At 26.3% G+C, this 21260-nt stretch overlaps 2 protein-coding genes across 3 annotated transcripts; one reads left to right on the top strand and one right to left on the bottom strand.

Annotated features, from left to right (window-relative positions):
* Positions 1–15517, bottom strand: Smu1 (Smu1 spliceosomal factor). Its single transcript, XM_016049811.5, has 11 exons — positions 15169–15517; positions 14895–14961; positions 12811–12954; positions 10703–10855; positions 10475–10625; positions 7581–7810; positions 5506–5601; positions 4252–4379; positions 2300–2594; positions 1295–1447; positions 1–195 (listed from the first exon to the last, which is right to left on the bottom strand). The coding sequence occupies exons 1-11, from the start codon at positions 15192–15194 to the stop codon at positions 97–99; spliced, it is 1542 nt and encodes a 513-aa protein (XP_015905297.1). The 5' UTR covers positions 15195–15517; the 3' UTR covers positions 1–96.
* A 16-nt stretch (positions 15518–15533) lies between these two features.
* LOC110282261 (SREBP regulating gene protein) lies at positions 15534–21238 on the top strand. 2 transcript variants are annotated; one of them, XM_043039549.3, is made up of 5 exons: positions 15534–15902; positions 17316–17475; positions 17797–17948; positions 18029–18142; positions 21099–21238. In XM_043039549.3, exons 1-5 carry the CDS (start codon positions 15801–15803, stop codon positions 21186–21188), a joined length of 618 nt encoding a protein of 205 aa, XP_042895483.1. In that variant the 5' UTR covers positions 15534–15800; the 3' UTR covers positions 21189–21238. The 2 variants fall into 2 exon arrangements, with proteins under 2 accessions (XP_042895483.1, XP_087019720.1); XM_087163594.1 differs by having other exon boundaries at positions 15541–15645.
* Positions 21239–21260: the final 22 nt, after the last annotated feature.

Below are 21260 nucleotides of genomic sequence, written 5' to 3'. Positions count from 1 at the left end.
TAACAAGACATGAATTTATTATCTATGAAATAATACATAACCGAAAATGATGTTTTGATGAAAATAATGAATGAGGAAATGAATATGTACAGTAGTTTACGGTTTCCACAATTTTAACAGACCGTCTTCACTATAGGTACTGATTAAATTTTGGTGAGGATGATGAGCAATACCAATTACATCTTTCTCATGAACCTAATTGGAAAAAAAAAATCGTAAAATTTTAAATATATGAATATGTAATGTAAATAGTTAATAAATATATTAAAAACTGTAAAGTTTTTACAGAATTTTTTGTTTTGTGAGTTACAAGAACTTAAGAAATATTACTCTTTAACACAAACATAAAAATATGAATATATGACATAACTTATTTTGAGTAAAATAAATATAGTAAAAGCTTGATGTACCGAGTATAGCATATTATGTGAAGTCTGCTATTTTGACAAGTTTCCAAGTTACCCTCAAAATGTTAATATCAGAGACACCAAAATAGTATGTCTATAATGAGTTAGAAATAACTAGCCTGCTGCTATTGTGACAATTTATTTATTTATAATTATTATTATTTTTTTTTGAGGGGATATACTTTTTGACTGTTTATGTGAACAATGATGTGCGGAAAAAAAGTAAAATGGAAATCATTTGTATTCATTTCTGGTATCAGCACAAAAAAAAAAAAAAAGAAGAGAAAAACGAACATCACTTCACCTTTATCTTTATAAAGTTTTCTGTGGGCGACCACCGGCAAGTTATCTTCCTTACAAAAGAAAAATTATATTTTTAAGATACCTGCCACACATTTCAAAATAATGAGTCACTTGTTCACCACTATTGAAATCCATATTCAGTGTTATTGATGAAGTCTAAAGCTATAGAACTTTATTTATTTACTTTTTTTTGAAAAAACTCTATTCAAAATGCGTCTTTTAAATCAATATAGTTGATTAAAACAAAAAGGAAAGAGGTAAATGTATCTATTTCATCTTTAAGTTTTTTTTATTGCTGTTTTAACATTAAATATGTGTATTTGTTTACAATGGCAATTCTGCTGGTTATTGCAACAGACTTCTACTGTATATATAGAAATATAATTTTAATAAAATAAGCATTGTAAAAAAAACTTGAAAATAAATTTCAGTACATTGTCATGAGATATAAAAAAAAGTGGAAAAATTTTCATTATTATTTTCAAATAAAAAAAAATTAACTATATATATAAAAAAATATCTATATAAATAAATAAAAATATATAACTAAATATATATAAATATGAAAAATAAGAAATAATTACTGTTAAAGTTCTTTCAAGTTTTCCAGTTGAAGTAGAAAAACAGTAAAGCACAAAATCTTCACCAACGCAATAAATCCATTCACCGCGAGGAGACACGGCACAGCAAACAAAGTCACCACCTTCTCTTTTACCACTGGAGAAACTCCTTACAATCTGAAATAAAATAGCAAGTATACTTAGAATAATATTTAAATTACTATAGTATAAATCTTAATATATATGTCGATTAAAACACCATTTAAAACCATGATAATTGACAAATACACTGCAGAGTATTGTGTGCAGTGCAGTGTACAATGATGCTGCAGCACTGAAATGAACTTCTATACCTCTTTTTTTTTTTTAAATATATATACAATTAATTTACTACAATTTTTTATTAAACTCATTTTATTATAAAGTCTCAATCATTTTATCTTTAAACCCATGTTAATTTATCATGGCTACAACTCAGCCCTAACTTTTTAAGCCATCTTTTTTTTAATAGCTGGGGGGAAAATTAAGCAGGTGACAATAATTTTGTGAAGGGAATTATTGTGCTCCAGCCGACAGTAGATAAAATGTGTTGGCAACTCAATAGGAACCTGTGTAATGATATCTGCAACGCCATGGAAAAATAATAACACGATTTTCATATTTTGGCCAATAGGAAATTATTTTTAATTCGAATTTCATTGCATTTTGAATCATCCATGTTAAATAAAAGAAAGTCTATTTTACTTTACAGATCTCATATTCAGAAAAAAAAAGAAAAAAAGACATCAAAAATTACCAAAACCAAGAAATAAAATCCATTTCTTTTCAAGAAATGATAAAATTGCTATCACTCCTTAGTATCGTTCCTACTGTATAAATTAATTTATATTATCTATTACAAAGTTACAAATGCAGCAAAACTTCCAATATGTTACAATTCAACTACACCAGAAAAAAATATACACAAATATTATTTTAATTTCTTAAATTTAATAAACTAATGAAACTAGATATAGTAAGAATGTTTACCTGGTTCTGCATATTAAGAATTGAGACAGTGTTTGATCGATTACACACAACAAAATGTTCTGTATTTTTTGGCAAAGCATGTACACTGTTAACTGTAATATCTATACCACTAGTTCCTCCAAAGGATTTAAAAGTGTTCACACATTCAGTACTCTTGATATTCCATAACTTAACAGTACCATCTGAACTTGCACTCAAGATGTTGTGACCATCTGCAGTGAAAATGGCTTCATTAACAAATGAAGTATGACCTCTGAACTCCTTTAAAAGTTTGCCAGACTTTAAGCCATGAACCCTACAGGATAAAGGGGGGAAAATTTCAGAATATAGATATAAAAAACATTCACATTTCACATTAGTTGCATTGACCATAAATGAAATAGGAAAAAGTACTAGGGCTATTAGAATTAAATGTTAATAAAAATAATAACTATCTCATAGTAAATCAATTTTTATTTGTAACAAAATTCTATAAAATTAATCCCTCCTGATTGTTTCCCATTATTGTCAACTTTTATCATTTCTAACTCTTACTTACTATTGTTTTAGCTTTAACTTATTTGATTAATTTCTACTTGACTTATTTTATTAATCTCAAGTACAGTAGGGAACCGATTATCCGGAACGATCGGGACCATCGCTATTCCGGATAATTGATTTTTCCAGTTTTCTGAATCGCTACAAAAAGCCGTTTTTTTATTGTTAAACCCAACTAAAAAAAATTTTTTTGGAAATAATCTTAAAAAGAAAAAGCGATGGAGTAATACACTAATGATTATTTCCAAAATGATGGTAAGGTAAACATCTTTCAAAAAAGAGAAAAATCCTAAAATCTTATGAGAAAAAAAAAAAATTTTTTTTAAAAAAAAGGCGGGAAAATTTATCGAATTTCGTTCCGGTTTCTTGGTTTTCCGGTTTTCTGATTTCCGGATAACGGGTTCTGTACTGTACAAATATTTATTTGTTGTAAAAGCATTTGAAGCTAAATTTTTAAAATGACCATCTAAATGAATCAGGTAAGTAATTCATATACAAAAACCAGTAATTTGAGGAAAACAGCATAAAACTAAATAACGAATAAAAAATTCTTATCAGATACATTTAAATTTTTATCTATTTACATATTTATTTTGTAAGAATAGGATTGTTCAGTTGATGCAATTCAATGTAGAATATTTGTCGTTCAATGTAGTTAATGTAGAGTAATTTCAAGAAAATAGTTATGTTTTCCTTAACTTTTTTCTAGAGAGTTAATAAATATGCATTTATAAAAAAAGGAACCCAAATGCTATAAACTTTTATTCAACCACCCCAAAAGGAAAATAAATGAACATACACGTTTAAAACAACCCAACAAGTATGATAAAATTGCCTATTTTAATAAACAAAACAAAAACAAACAAAAAAATATTGGAGACACACACACACAAAAGAAAAAACAAAATTTTAAACAAAACACTTTATATTCTTTTTCTAACATATCTATTGAAAGAATAAAAAATTGAATTTGAAAATACAGTAGGGAAACGATTATCCGGAACGATCGGGACCATCGCTATTCCGGATAACTGATTTTTCCGGTTTTCTGAATCACTACAAAAAGCCATTTTTTAAATTGTTAAACCCAACTAAAAAAAAATAAATTTTAGAAATAAACTTAAAAAGAAGAAAAAACGATGAAGTAATGCACTAATGATTATTTCCAAAATGATGGTAAGGTAAACATCTTTCAAAAAAGAAAGAAAAATCTTATGAGGGAAGAAAAAAAAATTAAAAATGGTGGAAAATTTATTGAATTTTGTTCCGGTTTTCTGATTTCCGGATAACGGGTTCTGTACTGTACATTAAAAGCAGTATTAGAATTTCTCGTAAGAAAGATAGCAAAAAGGTGGGGGAAATATTTAAAAAAAATACATAAAATACTAATACTAAAAAAAGAAAAAGGTTGTCACCTAATAGTTTGGTCAAAGGATGTACTTAAAAGTTGACTGCTATCCCTTGAAAATTGTAAGCTGGTAACACCTTTAGCATGTGCTTTTTCAAATCTTCGAAGACATTGACCTGTTTGAATTTTCCATACCTAATTAAATTAGAATACAAAAAGATATTACAGTATTCATTTACAAATACATACTTAATATAAAGAAAAATTGTTTGACCATGTGCCATGGTCATTTAATTGTTTGAAAACAGTCTGATATATACTATTTTAAAACTTTAAAATTGCATCTATGATTTTATGTCTAAAGAAAAAAGCATTGTATTAAGTTTACCTCTATTAATAATAAAATAATGTTATCTGAGTATGTGTGTGAGCAATGAAATTTAGTATGACTAATTTTTATTGCAAAGCAGGGTTGGAAAAAAACAAGATTTTTAAAAAAATCAGATTCATTTGATTTAAATGAGATTTTTTTCCATTTTTCTTTTTTTTAAATTTACATGCCATATTGTAAGATAAAATTTATTAATAATGCTTAATAATATTTAAAAAAAAAAAAATAATAATAATATTGCTAATATTGAAATTACTACTATAATCACTAAAAAAATAAAATCAGTTATTTTTGTTCAAGCTCAACATCCTAAATTTTTACAGACGGGGATGCAATTTGTCCGTTAAATATCCAATGAAGAGTAAATTAGCTTAGATCAGAACACATGAAAGAAAAGAAAAATTATTTTCTCCGGCAAAACAAGTATTTTTCAATATTGATACACAATTTAATTGATATTTAAAAATTATGATCATTGAAGTAGTCTAGATGAAAATGCTTTTATTTTTAACTGTTTTAATAATACAGGGAACGTAAAACATTTCCATGAAGAGATGCACCATATTGATTTAGAAATTTAAAGATTCATGTTTTAAATACTTTTATGAGGAAGGTTGTTTGACACTTGAAATTAATAGAGGAAGAGTATTCTCTTTTGATATTAATTTTAATTTGATCATAAAAATGAATGTAGATATATAAAACAAAACAGTTATGGAATTGCAAAAGGAAAAAAAGGGCAATAAAAATTTTTTTAAATGTGTTTATAAATAACTGGAATCATGTATTGAATATCAATCATTAAAAGAACTAAGGGGTATTGTGAATGATATTGATTTCTTACAAGAACGAAAGGGACAAAAATTTCCAACAAAAAAAAGATAACAATGAATAGAATTATTAAAATCTTCAATATTTAAGGAAAATAACCTTAATCTTTCCATCTTGACTGCCAGATGCTAACATTTCTGAATCTCTGCTAAAGCATAAGCATAAAACTGCATCGTCCATCATCATGAAGTTATCCTAAATAAAGTTTTCAACAGTGTTAAGCAACAAAGAAAGTTTCGGCATGAAAAGACAAACAAAAATAATAATAATATGCATATGCATAATGATATAATGTAATAATATACGTAACAATTGCTTGAAAATTAATTACAAATAAAATGTATCTAACTGCATGCAATAAAAAGCATTTATCAGATATGATTTGGGAAAAGGATATATATGATTGATATCATATATATTTTCTTTCATATCATATTCTGTGACATAATATGATTGATATGTATTGTAATTATTATGAAAAACTAAAAATTAAATTGAAAAATTAAAAAAAAAAAATCTTAAAAAAGTTAGTAGTTATGGTGTAAGAGAGATTAATGATACCATTTTTTTCTGTTTAATCAACTTTTCACACATATACAAATCAAATTAGTTTTTTTTTTTTCAAAAGTAAGCAATGTATTTTAATTTACTAGAAAATTAACTTTCATACTCATAAGAAAAATGAGCATTATTTTTACCTAAGGACAGACAAAATCAGATCAATAATCCTGCAAATTTATGATTGGTATATGTACTTCTAAAAAAACAACTTGTCACAATAAATTTTAACCCATGTTTGCCAATTTTTATTTACTATATATTGCCAATTTTTATTTACTATTATAAAATTCAGTATTTTAATAAAGGTTTTTCATAACACAAATCAGCCTGGTAATAAACATAATATTGTTTCACACATTTGTAACTATTTCTTTAACTTATCTAATTTTTACAGAAAATTTGTGAAACTTTAGTTTAATAACATAGAGTGAAGAAGAAATACAAAACTGCTGGTTTATTAAGTTTTTACTATGGCAGGTTGAAAATTATTCAAAAGAAAAAAATTGAGTTTAGTTTTTTTTATGCATATATCTAACCATTTTTAAATCTTCATACCTTTCCTTTTTAAAAGCAAAGTTTCATCCATAATTTACGGAAATAAAAAAAATCAATGAAACATTTTATTGAACATTTCTACAGGAGGGGCTTTAATTTACATAGCCTGTGTATGTAGGAGGTAAAACTGTTTAAAATATAAAAATCAAGTATATATACCTTACTATATAAACAAATCAATTAAGACAAATCTATGAATATTGAAAATTTTCCCTTGCATTCACATGGACACTTTGGTAAATGATCTGAATTTCAGAATGAATAAATCAGCCTCTAGTGTATATTTGGCGATGGATTTTAATGAAAAACATTAAGTAGGAAATAATAGGCAAATGTATACCAAGCAATGTGATTAATACGGATTTTTAAAAAAAAAAAAAGATATATATATATATATTATAGAAGGTTTATTTTATATTAATTTTATTTAATAAATAAAATAAATATAATAATATTTATTTTATTTATTATAAAAATAAATATTATAATTTAATATTTATTCTATAAACTTAATATTATATTTTAATATTTATTTTATAGAAGATTTCAAAAAAAAAAAGATTATGTTTTAATATACTATTTGCATATTATTAGCTAGTAGAGTAAAAATTCTTCCACACTTTTTAAAGAAATTTAGTAATTTGCTGACCTTGAAAGACTCACTACAATGAGTACCAAATACTGTTCTGTATATAGTTAAAGGTAATTGTGTGGCATACTCTTACTTGATATTCCTTGCACAGGTTTTTTTTTCCCTATTATATTCTAATCAAATTAAAATATCAAATCAGACAGTAACAAATACTTTGGACATTCACCAAAGAGAATATGGGAAAGATACCCACAAGAGAATGTCAACAATCACCACATTTTTTACATTCATCAACACAGAAAACACATTTGAACACTCAATGAATATATAAAAACAAATGCTTTATTATAAGGAACCTTTATTATTATAAGGATTTTATTATATGCTTTATTATTGAATGCTTTATTATAAGGATTTTACTATAAGGAACCTTTCCAATAATAAAATAAAAAAGGAATCACCATACCTGAGCTTGATATTTTAAATCCTTTCTTATTTTTCCAGTTGTAAAATTCCATACTTCAATGAAGCCGTCAACAGATCCTGTAACCAAGTACTGGCCATCAGGTGAGAACCTAGAACATTCAACATGCGCTTTTGTGCCAAATTTGATTTGTTTTGAAAGTTGTGTAGGGTATTTTTCCTCTTCCTGTTCTTTAATAGCAGCTTTACCTCTGAACAAATCGATAGTAGTACCTATTATAATGAAAAAATACTTTTGAATTTAATTATAGAAAATATGTGCTGATTTTCAAATTTTTTGAGCATAATGATCAAATTTTGGTAAAATTAGAAAGATACAAGATGTATGGTATATAAGTGGTATATAAATAACTAAATGATAAAAAATTTAAATCCTAAATAATATTAGAAACTGAATATTTTCTTAGACGATATTTGAAAACGTGCATTGCATAGTAAATAAGCTTAAATAAGAAATACAGTCTATTTACTTCTATTTTTTACTAAAAACTTAACTCTGCTAAGAATTGCATTCTTCAGTGCTCAAACTTTCTGTTAAAATGAAAAAAAATTTTTTTACTGTGTGGAAAATAACCATTTAATCTAGAACAATCATTGTATGTGAAAGCCTTAACACTTGCACTAATAGATATTTATAGACACTGATAAATAATTTGTATCAAGAGACATTTTATAAAGTACCTCTGATTGTACTTAAATTGTCATATTTGATTATATGTATAAATTGTTGATTAAGTCAATTAAAAAATGCTTACAATATTTAACATAACATAAAGCAGGCCTGTAAAAGTCAAATAAAGTAATACTATAGTGATATATAGATTATTATACATATCTATACAGTCTACATTCTTTAGCAAGGCTGCGCTCAAAGGAGGGAAGGGAGAGAGACAGGGACAATTGTTCAATGCCTCAGAACTCATAAGGGTCCTGATGATTTTTCTTAAAAAAGTATAAAGGTAAAAAAAAAAGTTTATTTCCATAATTTTTTTTAATTACGAATAATTCTCTTATATAAAATAATGATAGAATCCAGAAGAAAAAAAATTTAGATTTCAACAGAAATAAGCACTAACAAGTGAAAGTCATAACAATTCAGTATGTTTATGAAAAATATAGCATATCTCGACAATCAAAGTACACACTACAATTTTGAAGAAAGAAAGAAAATTATTTCCTAATATCTTCCAAAATATGAAAATCAGACTTTTAGTATTTCTTGTAAAAGACTCACAATAAATTTTGTCCTGGAGCTAGTAAATTCTGTATCCACATTTGCTCCTTAATATAACCTCATGTTATTGCAACTATTTTATTATAATAACTAACACATAAGAACTCTATTTGCTATACTATGGATGAAATATTATATTTAATTTCCATTATAACAACTGAATTTACTATTCATTTCAATTTTATAGCATTTAATACTAGATGTCATTTTTTTTTCATTTCTAATAAAAATCACTTTAAAACCAAGAGTTAAACCTTTTTGAGTTTCCAAGACTAAAATAATACTATTAAAAAGGCATTATTTGATATTAAAAATTAAAAGAAATTTTTAGAAAGACTATTTTGCTTGATGTTACCATACGAAGAACTTAAACTCTCTTTTGAGAGAGTGACTTTCCTAAACACTTATTCTGTGTGCTCAATTATAATACCAAAAATAGAGACTGCACTATCTGCAAAAATTGTATGTTATCTCATAGGTGTTCAGTAGCTTTAAAAGGCAATATGATTCTATATTGTTTTTTCTTCTTTAATTGGTAACTATTTTTCTTCTATATCTATCTTAACATTAGTATCTTAATTTTAGCATAAATATTGTATCAGTGTCTTTATCAAAGATTCATCTGTAGTAGGATCATTAAATAACTTATGGTCTTTATATCAGTAATTAGACAAAATTTTATTGCATAACATTTTACAAAAATATACCTAGTTTTTTTAAGTTAAAAAAGTTTTTTTAGTTAACATGTTTACATAAATTTTATAAACAGGCCATATCATGACATGTTATAATGCCTGATTTTGTTAGTGTGAAAAGGGCTATTATATCAAAAATGCCAACTTAATGTATATATAATATACATGAAATTTAAGAAGAAGAAGAAAAAATTTTGTAATAACACACAGCATTTAATAACAAGGTTTTGCATAGTATTAGTTTATTGTTTGATAATTTTCCTTATAAAAGTTATTATTGATAATATTTCAGCTAGATACCAAAAAGCAGAATTACAGGTATAAATTTTTCTAAATATTGCACAGCACTTATGGATCTAATAAGATATGGCTAGCAGCTGGCAAGTAATGAAGGAAACTTTGACACAGGATTTAAAAAGATAGACACAGGATTTAAAAAGATAGACACAGGATTTAAAAAGATAGACACAGGATTTAAAAAGAGCACATTAAACTTTATTTAATCAGAGAATGAGAATCCAAATGCACATATCGAAATGCTCTTGAATAAAAATTACGGAAAATCTTGTAAATAGTCCCGTAATACATTACATCTTAGGGAGAAGGGGAAACCTGAGTAATTACAATTGATCCATTAAATAGGTTGAGGGAAAAAATATGTTTCTCACAGTTCAATTTAAGGGAAAATTTAAAATATTAATTTATGCATACTTGAACTAAAATTAGATGGAAAGACAGGATGTGAATAATAAAGTATGAGAAAGTATAAGTTATGTTACACACACACACACATATATATATCCTATCTTAATTGAATTTAAGATAGGATAAAGAAAACAAAAGATGGTATGACAAGCACATTTAAATAGAAAACTAAAAAAAACTGTTTTAATAAATACTGAAAACTATTGGATCAAAAACTTTTTTATAATATAATTTATATCACACCTGGAGGAAGTAGTCCTTGATGTTGTTGCCATTTCAGTGCTTGACCAAGAAGAGCAAGTAAACGTGAAGGTGGTACTACACTTACTTCACCAGCAAGAGAAGCAGCAATGGCTGCTCTTCTACGTTCTTTGCTGCTACCCTCAGGATAAGCCTACAAATACACCAGTTAGTTTAAATGCTTAAACATTTAAACAAAAATAAAGATATTTTTATGCTAAAGAAACTAACTTCTCTCGGATCAAAGTATGAACGAGCTAAGAGATTTTCCAAATGCACATGTCGCTCTGATTCCTCTTGTTTCATTTTAATCATCGGATCAGTTTGTCTCAGCAATGAACGAGCAGCTCCGAGTTCTCGAAGTTCGATAAGTTCAAGCACCACCTGTAATTAAACCATAACCATTGAGAAGCTAAAACTGAATTGTATTAATTATTTTATACACTCAACATTTGTTGTAAAAAATTAGAAGCATGGTTTAAGTAATACTGTAAAACCTATTTAAGAAATTTCCTGGTTTAAAAAGTTTATATTCTCATGACCATATTGCCCAGTAGTGATGTTTGAATGGAAATGAACTCTGCGTAAAATTCAAACACAAAACTCCAGAAAACAATTCGTTCATTTTAGGAAAATTTAGTTGAATTGGTGATAGGTAGCAGCTTGCAGGTGGTGTACATAGATTTTGTTATCAACATTTATAAGTGTTATTTGTTATCAACATTTATATCATAGATTTTGCTATCAACATTTATAAGTGTGCCCTATCATAGACTTATAATAAAACATTTAAAATTATGAAATGAAACAAAAACATTATGGCGCATAATTATACCCATTAATTTTATTTAAATTTAAATTAATAAAAAACGTAAATGCGTAGAAAACGCATAATTTGGAAAAGGTACTGAATTGAAACATTGAATGCACTAACATTAAATGAAACTAAGACGAGCAAATAACTTTTTATCTTACATTTACAATATTAGATGTTTAATTAAGGCTTATTATTATTTATAAAGAGGATTAAAAAATGTTTTATAAATAAAAAATTATTTTTACTGTAAATGTAACTTGCAATGCTATTTTTTTGGAGCTTGTGGGGTCACTGACAGCTTAGCTACAAGCACAATGTCTTTAGGACTTTATTATTCAACTACAAGAAAAATTTACTGATTTGTTCCCGAATTTCAACTAGAGCTAAATATTGATATTATCTGAAAAATGAATAATTTGGGGTTGAATTGAGAAATATAGAGTTGGAAAACAAATAAAATCAGAAAACAAACTCTAATGAAATTAAGATGACTAGAACTATGTAAATATATATCAGTGTTCTTCCTAAGCATTTTCAGAACAACGGCCTACCTTATGATCCCTATAAATGTATTCTCTTTGCCCCTTTTGTAAAAATGAGCCACCATCCTTTAAAAACACTGACTTTCTACTTATATTTTATTTTTAAGAGAAATTAATTAACTGATAAAATAATAATTACACGCTGGTAAAATTATCTGTGCTTATATGTATAATTCTGATTACTATTACAAATATTTACTTTGTTAGGATTATTCTCAACTGGTTAAATTTTTATAAGTTTTTTTTTATTTTGAGGGGATGTATATTAATAAATTTTTAAGTGACTTTAAATTTTAAAATTACTTTTTAAATAAATACGTTTTTTTTTTTAAAAAAAATGCACCTTTAAACATTAATTTTCTAATAATTTTCAGTTTAAATTATAGAAAAAAGCTTTCAAGTTGTTTATAAAAAAAAAATTTTTTTTTCATAGTTTACTTTTTTTGTGAAAAAAAAAAGAAAATTATTTATATATATATATATATATAGGCACAAAAATTGTCTTTAAGCATGCCAAAATTATTTTTTATAAACTACAAATTTTTCTCTTATTCAGATAATGAGTGACAATTACTTTTTGAAATATACACACAAAAGAGTACAAGAGGGTAATTTAAAAATTGTTGAGGATCAAATTGAGTTTTTAAGCGATATTATACATTTTGATAAATTTTTACGGTGTTAAGTGAAAACCTCTTCAGTGAGGAAGCACTCTGTCCTTTTTATTCCTAGGAAGAACTCTGTATGTATATATGTATATATATAATAGAAATTAATTGAAATATAATTTTAATAATTCACTATGCTCCCAAACATTAGCTAAAGTGAGAGTCAGAAGCATGCTCTATTAATCCTGATAATCATTTAAAAAATAAAATTTATAATTAAGTCAAATTGTAAAATAAAATTATTGCTCATAAATTATGGAAAAAAGCAATAAATATTAAATACAGATAAATCAGAATAAACAATTCAATTACTTGTTCATATAAATCAATCAACTTCTTATCTGGAAGTTTCAATGACTGCACAACTTTCAACACAGTATCCCAATGTCCATTATTTATATCTTGAACAAAGCTGTCAACACTATCCACAGTATTCAAAGAAATAGATGTTTCTTCCTAAAAAGAACAAATTTAAAAATATACTTGTTAAATATAAATAAATAAATGTTGAAAATAATAAAATAAATGTTGCCATAAATTTAATTTAATATTAATGTCATAGACTGATTTTTTTAAAATTTTTTTTTCTTTTTTCTTTTTTTGTAGCCAGTGACTTATTAATATAAATAACATTGGTTGTGAATGAATGAAATAAATTATCGGCAACTTGCAAGAGGCCATCAAGTTAGAAATAAAAAGTTCATATGGAGATAATTAAATAATATAAAAATGTCAAATATAAATATAGATTCTTTTGTCAATAACACCTTGTGCCTTATTTGAAAAGAAAACACTAGCCACTAAGGATAATTACTCTTGTAATTATGAACATAAGTTCAGACTAAAAATATTAGTAAAGAGAAGTAGAGACAAAGAGTATTTAATGTCATAGCAGTGAACAAAAATAAATAAATAATAATTTATAAAACAATTTATGTATAAATCAATAACATTCAATAACTCCAAATCAAACAAAACCGAGTCTGAAGCGAGCAGATGTAACTGATGCCTGCCGTAATAAAGGTTTTGAGTTAACAGATTATATTTATGGTGGTAGGATTCAGTGAACTAAACTAAACTCAGTGGTGCGGCAGCCCATAGAGGGCCAAGGCCTACTATGCCCATCTCAGTTTTCTTGACCTTGGGCTCTGGGGTGCAGGAGCATATGTTCCGGTCAGATGGTCAGCCAAAAGCGGAGCCCAAGCTTGCTTGGTACTCATTTATCGACCCACTGAAGGGATGAAAGGCTGAGTCAACCTTGCCCGGCCCAAGGATCGAACCCAGGACCCATGGCACAGAAGAGCAAAGCTCTACCACCCAGCCACCGGGCGTCAGGTATCAGTGAAATCTATTAAATATTTGTGGGTTTGTATTGCTAAAGAAATGAAACTGAAAAAATAATAAAGATAAACTTTAAAAAAAAATTTTTTTAAAACATTTACTTTTTTTTTTAAACCTGTTTTCTCCACCACTCTTTTCAGCAGCATTTTTTACCACCGTAAAATGCTGTTGAGTTCAAGTAATTAAACCTCCCTTTTTCACATCGTTATAAGTTTGTAAGATCAGCACTTCCTTTTACTTCCAAATATAGTGTGGTATTTTTATTTTTTTCGCTTATTTTCAATTGGTTTACTTTGCTACAACCTACGCTGATGATGTTACAAAAACTGACACATTAGATAGAAAATCTTATCTTGTAAGAAAAAATAAGTCATCTTGTCAAACTGAAACTGACCGTTTTTTGGCTTTCACTTGACTGTGTTTACAATTGATGTCACATCAATTGACACAATCGATCAGAGATCACATGTTACAAATGAGAAGTCATACCGAACGAGAAATTTATAAAAATTGGGAGAGTAAAAGTAACAGAAACAGGGTGTTGCTGCCATTCTTCCCCGTTACCCAACTTGGAAAATATTTGCAGTCACCCTCATTGCAACCACTAAAAAATGTGCTCTGCAGGAGAAAATTGACAGGTTTTGGCAACTTCTGGGAAGCAACCCGCAAGAAAGTAAAAAAAAAAGAAAATCGCAGAAGGGGGCCAACTTGAAGTATTAGCAGTTTTAGATAATGCGACAGATCACAATACCATAATTTTTTCCGGCAAGAACATAAAAAAAATCACTAAAATAAGGGCACTGAATTGCAAATTTTTACCAAAAAACCAGCTAACAATAATTTTAAAACTTTCACTCAAATAAAATATTAAAGAAAATTGCACCATATAATGATACATTAATATGAAAATTATTCATTATTGTTGAGTAATTCTTGAATCATTTAAAATTTTACAAAACTCCCCATTTCCAATAAATTCCATTTTGAGAAAATTTCAAAATTTCAGTTTTACACAATTTAATAAAAATTTGAAAGCAATTAAATATAAATAATACCTGTAGTGTTTGAAGAGTCCTAACCAGATTATTCTCCTTCAAATATTGCTGAATAAGACGAATCACACTAAAGAAACAGATCAATAATAATTTAAGATCTCTTGAGCAACAAAGAATGAATTTAAATAAGTATTCAATGAAAAATCTGACTAATAATTTAATGTCAAACTATAAATTCAGAACATATATTTGAAATTACAACTTAAATTAATTACAATTTTTGTTAACAATTCAAGGGACGAAAAATATACACATTAACAAAATAGACACTTACTCAGCAGATTCAATTTCAATAGACATTCTTTATAATTCACTTTATAACGCTACAATCAATTAATACAATATATTAATTATAGCTTGATTTAAATTGAATTGAAGTCTAATGTAACCAACGAGTAATGTAAACACCGAGAAAAGTTGTGTTTTGTTTGTGTTAAGAGCGGTTCTAGTTACGAAATAATGATATTTAACGGGAATACTTAAAATTTGTTGACATTTTTTGAATCTGCTGTTTCATGTTTTAAACTCCTTAATTTTTTGTAAAAGCACGTGTTCTTTAATAAAATTCATAAAACCAACAAAAAAAATCGAATATTTTCGAAAAAAATTGATTAAATTGATCTGCTTGCTCACAACTTTAACTTTTCTCATCTTAAAGTAAGCAGACGAGAAGGTGATAAATGGGGAGGGTTATTAAATTATAGTAAACATTCATTTCTCTATATAGAAATTATTTAAATAACACGTAAAAGTAAGATTATATTCGTTTTAAGTTTCCAATTAAATTTTTTGAATTGTTAAATTTTCACCCAAAACAATATAATTTTGGGACGTGAAAAATTCTAATATAGTTGTTTACATTTTCATAATTATATAGCTAGATTAAATTATACTTTAATTTTTGCAATGTTTACCGGTAGAATTGTCCGTTTTTTACGAAAGAAAATCGTTCTTGCTATTTTATTCACAATATCTTTTTGTTATTGTGTATTCCATTGGTTACCCGAAGTAAGTTGTTTGATTAAAAATCCATGTATTCCAATTTCTAAGAGTATTGTAATTAATTAAATAATCAATATGCATATTTGACTTCATGAATTATATGAAGAATTATATCTTTGGATTTATATGTTTCCATATTTGTGTATTTTTGAATTATCTCTTATCAAATTAGTTATGTTGATTAAAAAGTACACATTTTGTTCTGTTTCGCTTTTTTTTTTTTAATTATTCATTTATTGAGCATTTATTTACTGATTGCTTTACTTAATTTATATTAGGTTTTACATTAAAAATAAATTTTAGAAGTTCCTCTCAGAAGTTTAAATGTAAATTATATTTGTTTTATCATGTTTACCTTAAAATTTTATTATGTTTCACTTTGATAAGAAGAAATCTATTTTTATATCAAGCATCTTCTCATAACTTAGCAACCAAACACATCAGGATATAATTCTTTGAAATTTTATGTTATTACAATTATTTAAGTGCAGGGTGCTTTGACTGTTATTATTTTTAGAAACAGAAGAAACTTGTTTCCTGCTATGTAACAGTAAATTATGAGACTAACAAATGTAATCTTTTAGTGTGTTATTATAAATTCAGTATTTTCTGGAATAGGACGTTTACTATTTCAATTTAAAAAATGTTTAAAAATTAAGCATAAAATATATAGCTTATTTTTGAATGATTAAAATTTTTAATGAAATAAATAATTAGACTTTTTTAATTTTTATTAAAATTTGATTTTTATTAAAAATTTACTTATTGCTAAAATATTGATAAAAAAAGCAATAAAAAAATACTTATTGCTAAAATCTGAATTAATTAAAATTTTCTCAGATTCTTTGCTCGTAGATCAATTAGCCATCCAAAATCTTAAACTAGAATCATAATTAACTAAAAAAAAATATATATTAGAGACTCAATCAGCAACCTTCCATGTGCGTGCATATGTTTTTTTTCTCCTGATCAGTACGTATTTATATTCTTTAGTGTCACTTAAAAAGTATTTTCCGAATTTGGTTCAAAGTTTAGATTTCAAAATTTACTTATTGCTAAAATTTTTAATAAAATTAATAAATCATTATCAATTTCATTCTTTGGTAAATCCAGTAACTAAAGAATGAAATCAATAACATTTCCAAAAAATTAAGAGCTATGGTTTTGATCGTATGATATTTCTTTTTATGAAATAAATACTTTTCATTTCTGAAAGAATTTCCAAATTAATAAAAAAGGAAAAATTGCAATTTAGAAAATATTTTCATTATTCTTTTCACTCTCTCTCTCTCTCTCTCTTTCATGTTTAGTAATATTATTGACTTGTTTTTTTTTTTTTTTTTTTTGGTTAATTTTGTATAAATTTATTTATTCTGAAAATGTTGTAGATAATCAATTATAACATAAATTTTTTTTTAGGCCGATGACTCAATGGCAGACGATAATATGATTCCTCCAATAAATCTTCCATCTCAATCTTTTAAATGGCACACATCCTATGATAAAACTAATCACAGTTCAAAAATAACCTCTTGCAGAAATTCTGTCCAAGGAAAAGTTTTAATTGCTGATGATAAAGGTAATTTAGTTTGAATTTAATTTATGTAAACCAATGTCATATACTATTTTAATGTAATTTTTTTATATAATTTTTTTTCTCCTATTTCTTAAAAAGTTTTTTAAATAATTTTTTATTCCCATGCAATCTATTAAAGTAGCATGCAAAAGTATGTTACCATTTTTCTGTTCCCATGGAAACTTTCTGTTTTCATAACTTTTTGTGTATAACTTTTTATGTATTTCTTACTGTAGCTATGATGATAAGGCTTTGTTTATATGTTGTCATGTTTCTCAAAGAATGTTATTTTGTGAATTAATTATTATTTTATTTTGTTTCTAGGCTATGTTTGTTCCAGGCATGATGTTTTGTCTAATGGATGCTGTAATGTAGATTCTTCTACCACAAGTCGGTACAACTGTGAATCTTGTCATGAAAATGGCTGCTGCAGTATTTATGAATACTGCATTTCTTGTTGCTTACAACCAGAAAAAGTGAAATTCTGATTTATTTTTATCATTCAAAACAATATTTTCTGTTGTTAAGACTTTTATTTATTCTTTATTTGTTACAGAGAATGCTTTTAATGAAAATTTTGGGGAAAGCTTCTGAAACATTCAATATTTTGTTTGCCTCAATCACAGATCATTTTGAGCTTTGCTTGACTAAGTGTAGAACTTCATCTCAGGTAGAAAAATCTTAATATTCCCATCGAGAATTTTTTTATTTGATTGAACTGATTATAAATTGATTATCATTCGCAATTGGATTTAATTTTTATCGTAGAATTTTTTCTCTAATTTCTAACTCTAAAACTATTTTATAATTGTTAATTATATTTTAGCATAAATTAATTTTACTTATGAGAACAGTAACCCTAGCTTTATCAATTGTTGTATTTGTAATTAGATTTTGTTTTGTTTTACATAATTAATTTGGTGTAATGATAGAGATATTAATTAAAATAAATATTGTTAATTTATGTTTTTATCATATGGCATATTGCGTTTTTACTAATTCATTACAATTTCTTTCTTACAATTCTTTACAATTTCTTTTATAACTTTCTTCTTTCCTTTGTCTTGTTATTATTGCTTGTTACTAAGTTTAATAATCAGCTCATAACTTCTACTTCAGCTGTATTCAGTATTTGTTGAACAAAAGCCATCATCCAAGTATTTTTGCATTTCTAAGCTTTATTCTTAAATTAAACTTTGTCCAAATGTTGTTTTTTTTGTGTTTTTGATTTTATTATTATTATTTTTTCATTTTTGTTTGTTATCTATATATAAATAGGTTAATATACAGTTAAAGGTTATATATAGGGTGACCCGGGGTAATTCACGATCACTCTGTTTCTGGGGTAAATAATGATCACCTAAGTTTTACTTTAAAATTCTTTTTTTTTTTTAATTTGAGACATGACAAGAATGCTTGTACACTTTACTAAAGTATAACTACATTTACATAATAATAGTTTTTTACTTAATCTAACAAAATGAGTATCTTTCAAACTGCTTTCTGTATTTTCCATTTCAAAGATGGGTTTCAAAATGTGCACATTTCTTAATAATAAATATGTTGAGTTACTTTCTTTTTCTTTGATATAAAAGTAGTGTAAGCTTTTGTTTAATTGTTTCACATCTACTGTAAGCATTATAATTGATTATAGGAAACTATATCAAATGTTGCCCCCTACAGATGGGGTAAATATTGATCACTGGGGTAATTCCTGATCATTGTCATTTCTTCTTATAAATAGCATATAAAATAGCTAATTGTCTTTTCTTAAATAACAGTTCATATTTATTGAGTGGAACAACTATAAAATATATTTTAACTGTCATCACAAAATTTGTTTTTAACTGTATACAAGACTGTATTCTGATTTGCACCATTTCTGGTTTGTTTTACCTTGCTTCTATCTTAATTTTATGTGTGTACATTGTTAGAATAATTTTTAAGTTTATAAATTAGCCTAGTATAAATATGGTGAGAAATTATAAGCCTAAAAAGGATACTAAGCTTCTAGAAAGCAAAATTAGTGAATTTCTTTTAATGATTGAAAATGAAAATTTCAGTGTGAGAGCTGCTGACACACCTTATTTACCTTTACACTATTCCTTAATGAAGTTAAAAAATCCAGCAAAAGTAACCCATGTGGGAACTCTCTTATATTTCAGCAGAACATGAGAATGAGTTGGCTGATTGCCTAAAATGTATGGCACGATGCAAAGATTTTTGGAAAATTTAAAGTGTTAATCTTTCTTTTTGCTTTTAAATAAATCGTTTTACTAGCTGATTAAACATATCTTTTTGGTTTATTTGTTTGATCTTGACGTCTTATTTGTTAATTACCATTATATAATTATTTTTAAACAGCCCCTTCACAATAAAAACCGATGATCAGTAATTACCCCAGAAGTGATCAGGAATTACCCCAGAATTGATTAAGACCACGGGTAATTCCTGATCACTAAAAATTTAAAATATTTTAAATTCTAATTAGATTTTCAAACAAAAGAAGGTGGCATAGGACTCATCTTATATAGCCTCAAACTTCCAGTAAATATTAAAATTCTATCTTATAGTTTTTTCACAAAATAGATGTTTGCATTTTTTGATCAGGAATTACCCCAGGTCACCCTATAGTTTTACCCATTTTGAAAATCATGATATAACTTTTTATCATATATATTTATTTTATAATTTTTTATCAGATTTTACTTACTTTTAAATGTATCTGTTTCGAAATGAACCATTTTATCGATTTCATGTATTTCAGGATTATAAAATTATAGTTTTTATTTAACCATTTGATCTGTTTTAATACATTCAATTCATATTCCACTTTTGCTAAAAGAGAGCCTTTTATAAATAGAAATGTAGTATGATGGAAATAGAATCAGGAGAGAGCTTTATGAAGCTCCCCTGTTATACATTTCAATGAACTCAATTTCCAAAATCTATGAAAACAAGTAGTTTATGTTAATTCAAAAAAGGAGTCTAGCGATATGGAGCAGTAATTCATGCAAATTCTAAATTAAAATATTGTTGCACAAATTTGACAAAAAGTTATTTATCAAATGGTTATATTGAAGGTAAATTTAAAAACTATAAAGAACTTTTGTTTTTAAAAACGTATAATTTTCAGGGCAGAAAACAAGAAAGATTGATGTAAACGAATTAAGTTTTGTCTTCGGCCGTCGATTCTTCCATTATTCGTCCGAAATGTATATTCTGCGTTCAGCAGTATAGGCTAAATACCAAATACTTGTATGTTGCATCTCTTAATTTAAAAGCAGCAGTTGTTGTTTATTTTTGGAAATGTATTTTTTTTATTATAATTTTACAGTGCCGAGCTTAATTTTGTATCTACTTTTCTTTAAAAACTGCTTGAAAAAGTTTTTTGCAATAACCGGACCCTATTTGCACAAATTCATAAAAGCGGACCCTGGTTGAAAAAATGTGAGTAATTTTTTCACAATTTCTCGAAAACCGGACCTTTCACAAAATGTCTGGACAGACCCCTGTTATTGATTTGGTTCAGTTTATTATTTGTGTTTTAATTCATTTCTGTGGGAATTGTAGCTATTGTATTTTTTAATAGCTTTAGGTATTTACGATATTTATTAATTCCTTAGAGTGTTCAACATGAGAATTCTTACACCGATCCAAAGGCTAAACATTGTTATGGAGAATCTCCACCGGCAGCTCAATTAGGAACCTCCTAGTGTTTTAAAAGGACATTTTTAATTTGTAAATATGATGCTCCAATATGAAGTTTGGTGGTGTGATTATTTATT

Source organism: Parasteatoda tepidariorum, chromosome 5 (genome assembly GCF_982258835.1).
Source record: "Parasteatoda tepidariorum strain Cologne lab strain chromosome 5, Ptep-v5.0, whole genome shotgun sequence".
Taxonomy (NCBI): Eukaryota; Metazoa; Arthropoda; class Arachnida; order Araneae; family Theridiidae; genus Parasteatoda; species Parasteatoda tepidariorum.
The sequence above is the reverse complement of the archived record's forward strand: the minus strand, read 5'-3'. Positions and strand labels throughout refer to the sequence as shown.

What these genes read in the sequence shown, in the direction of transcription:
- Smu1 (XM_016049811.5), bottom strand. Translation starts at nt 15,194, where the DNA reads ATGTCTATTGAAATTGAATCTGCTGA. An exon ending in TCAAGGACTACTTCCTCCAG is followed by an intron (nt 7,811 to 10,474) that starts GTGTGATATAAA and finishes TCATTATAATAG; the next exon opens with GTACTACTATCGATTTGTTC. An exon ending in AACTTGAAAGAACTTTAACA is followed by an intron (nt 196 to 1,294) that starts GTAATTATTTCT and finishes TTTTCCAATTAG; the next exon opens with GTTCATGAGAAAGATGTAAT.
- LOC110282261 (XM_043039549.3), top strand. Translation starts at nt 15,801, where the DNA reads ATGTTTACCGGTAGAATTGTCCGTTTTTTACGAAAGAAAATCGTTCTT. An exon ending in GTTGCTTACAACCAGAAAAA is followed by an intron (nt 17,949 to 18,028) that starts GTGAAATTCTGA and finishes TATTTGTTACAG; the next exon opens with AGAATGCTTTTAATGAAAAT. An exon ending in AGTGTAGAACTTCATCTCAG is followed by an intron (nt 18,143 to 21,098) that starts GTAGAAAAATCT and finishes TTAATTCCTTAG; the next exon opens with AGTGTTCAACATGAGAATTC.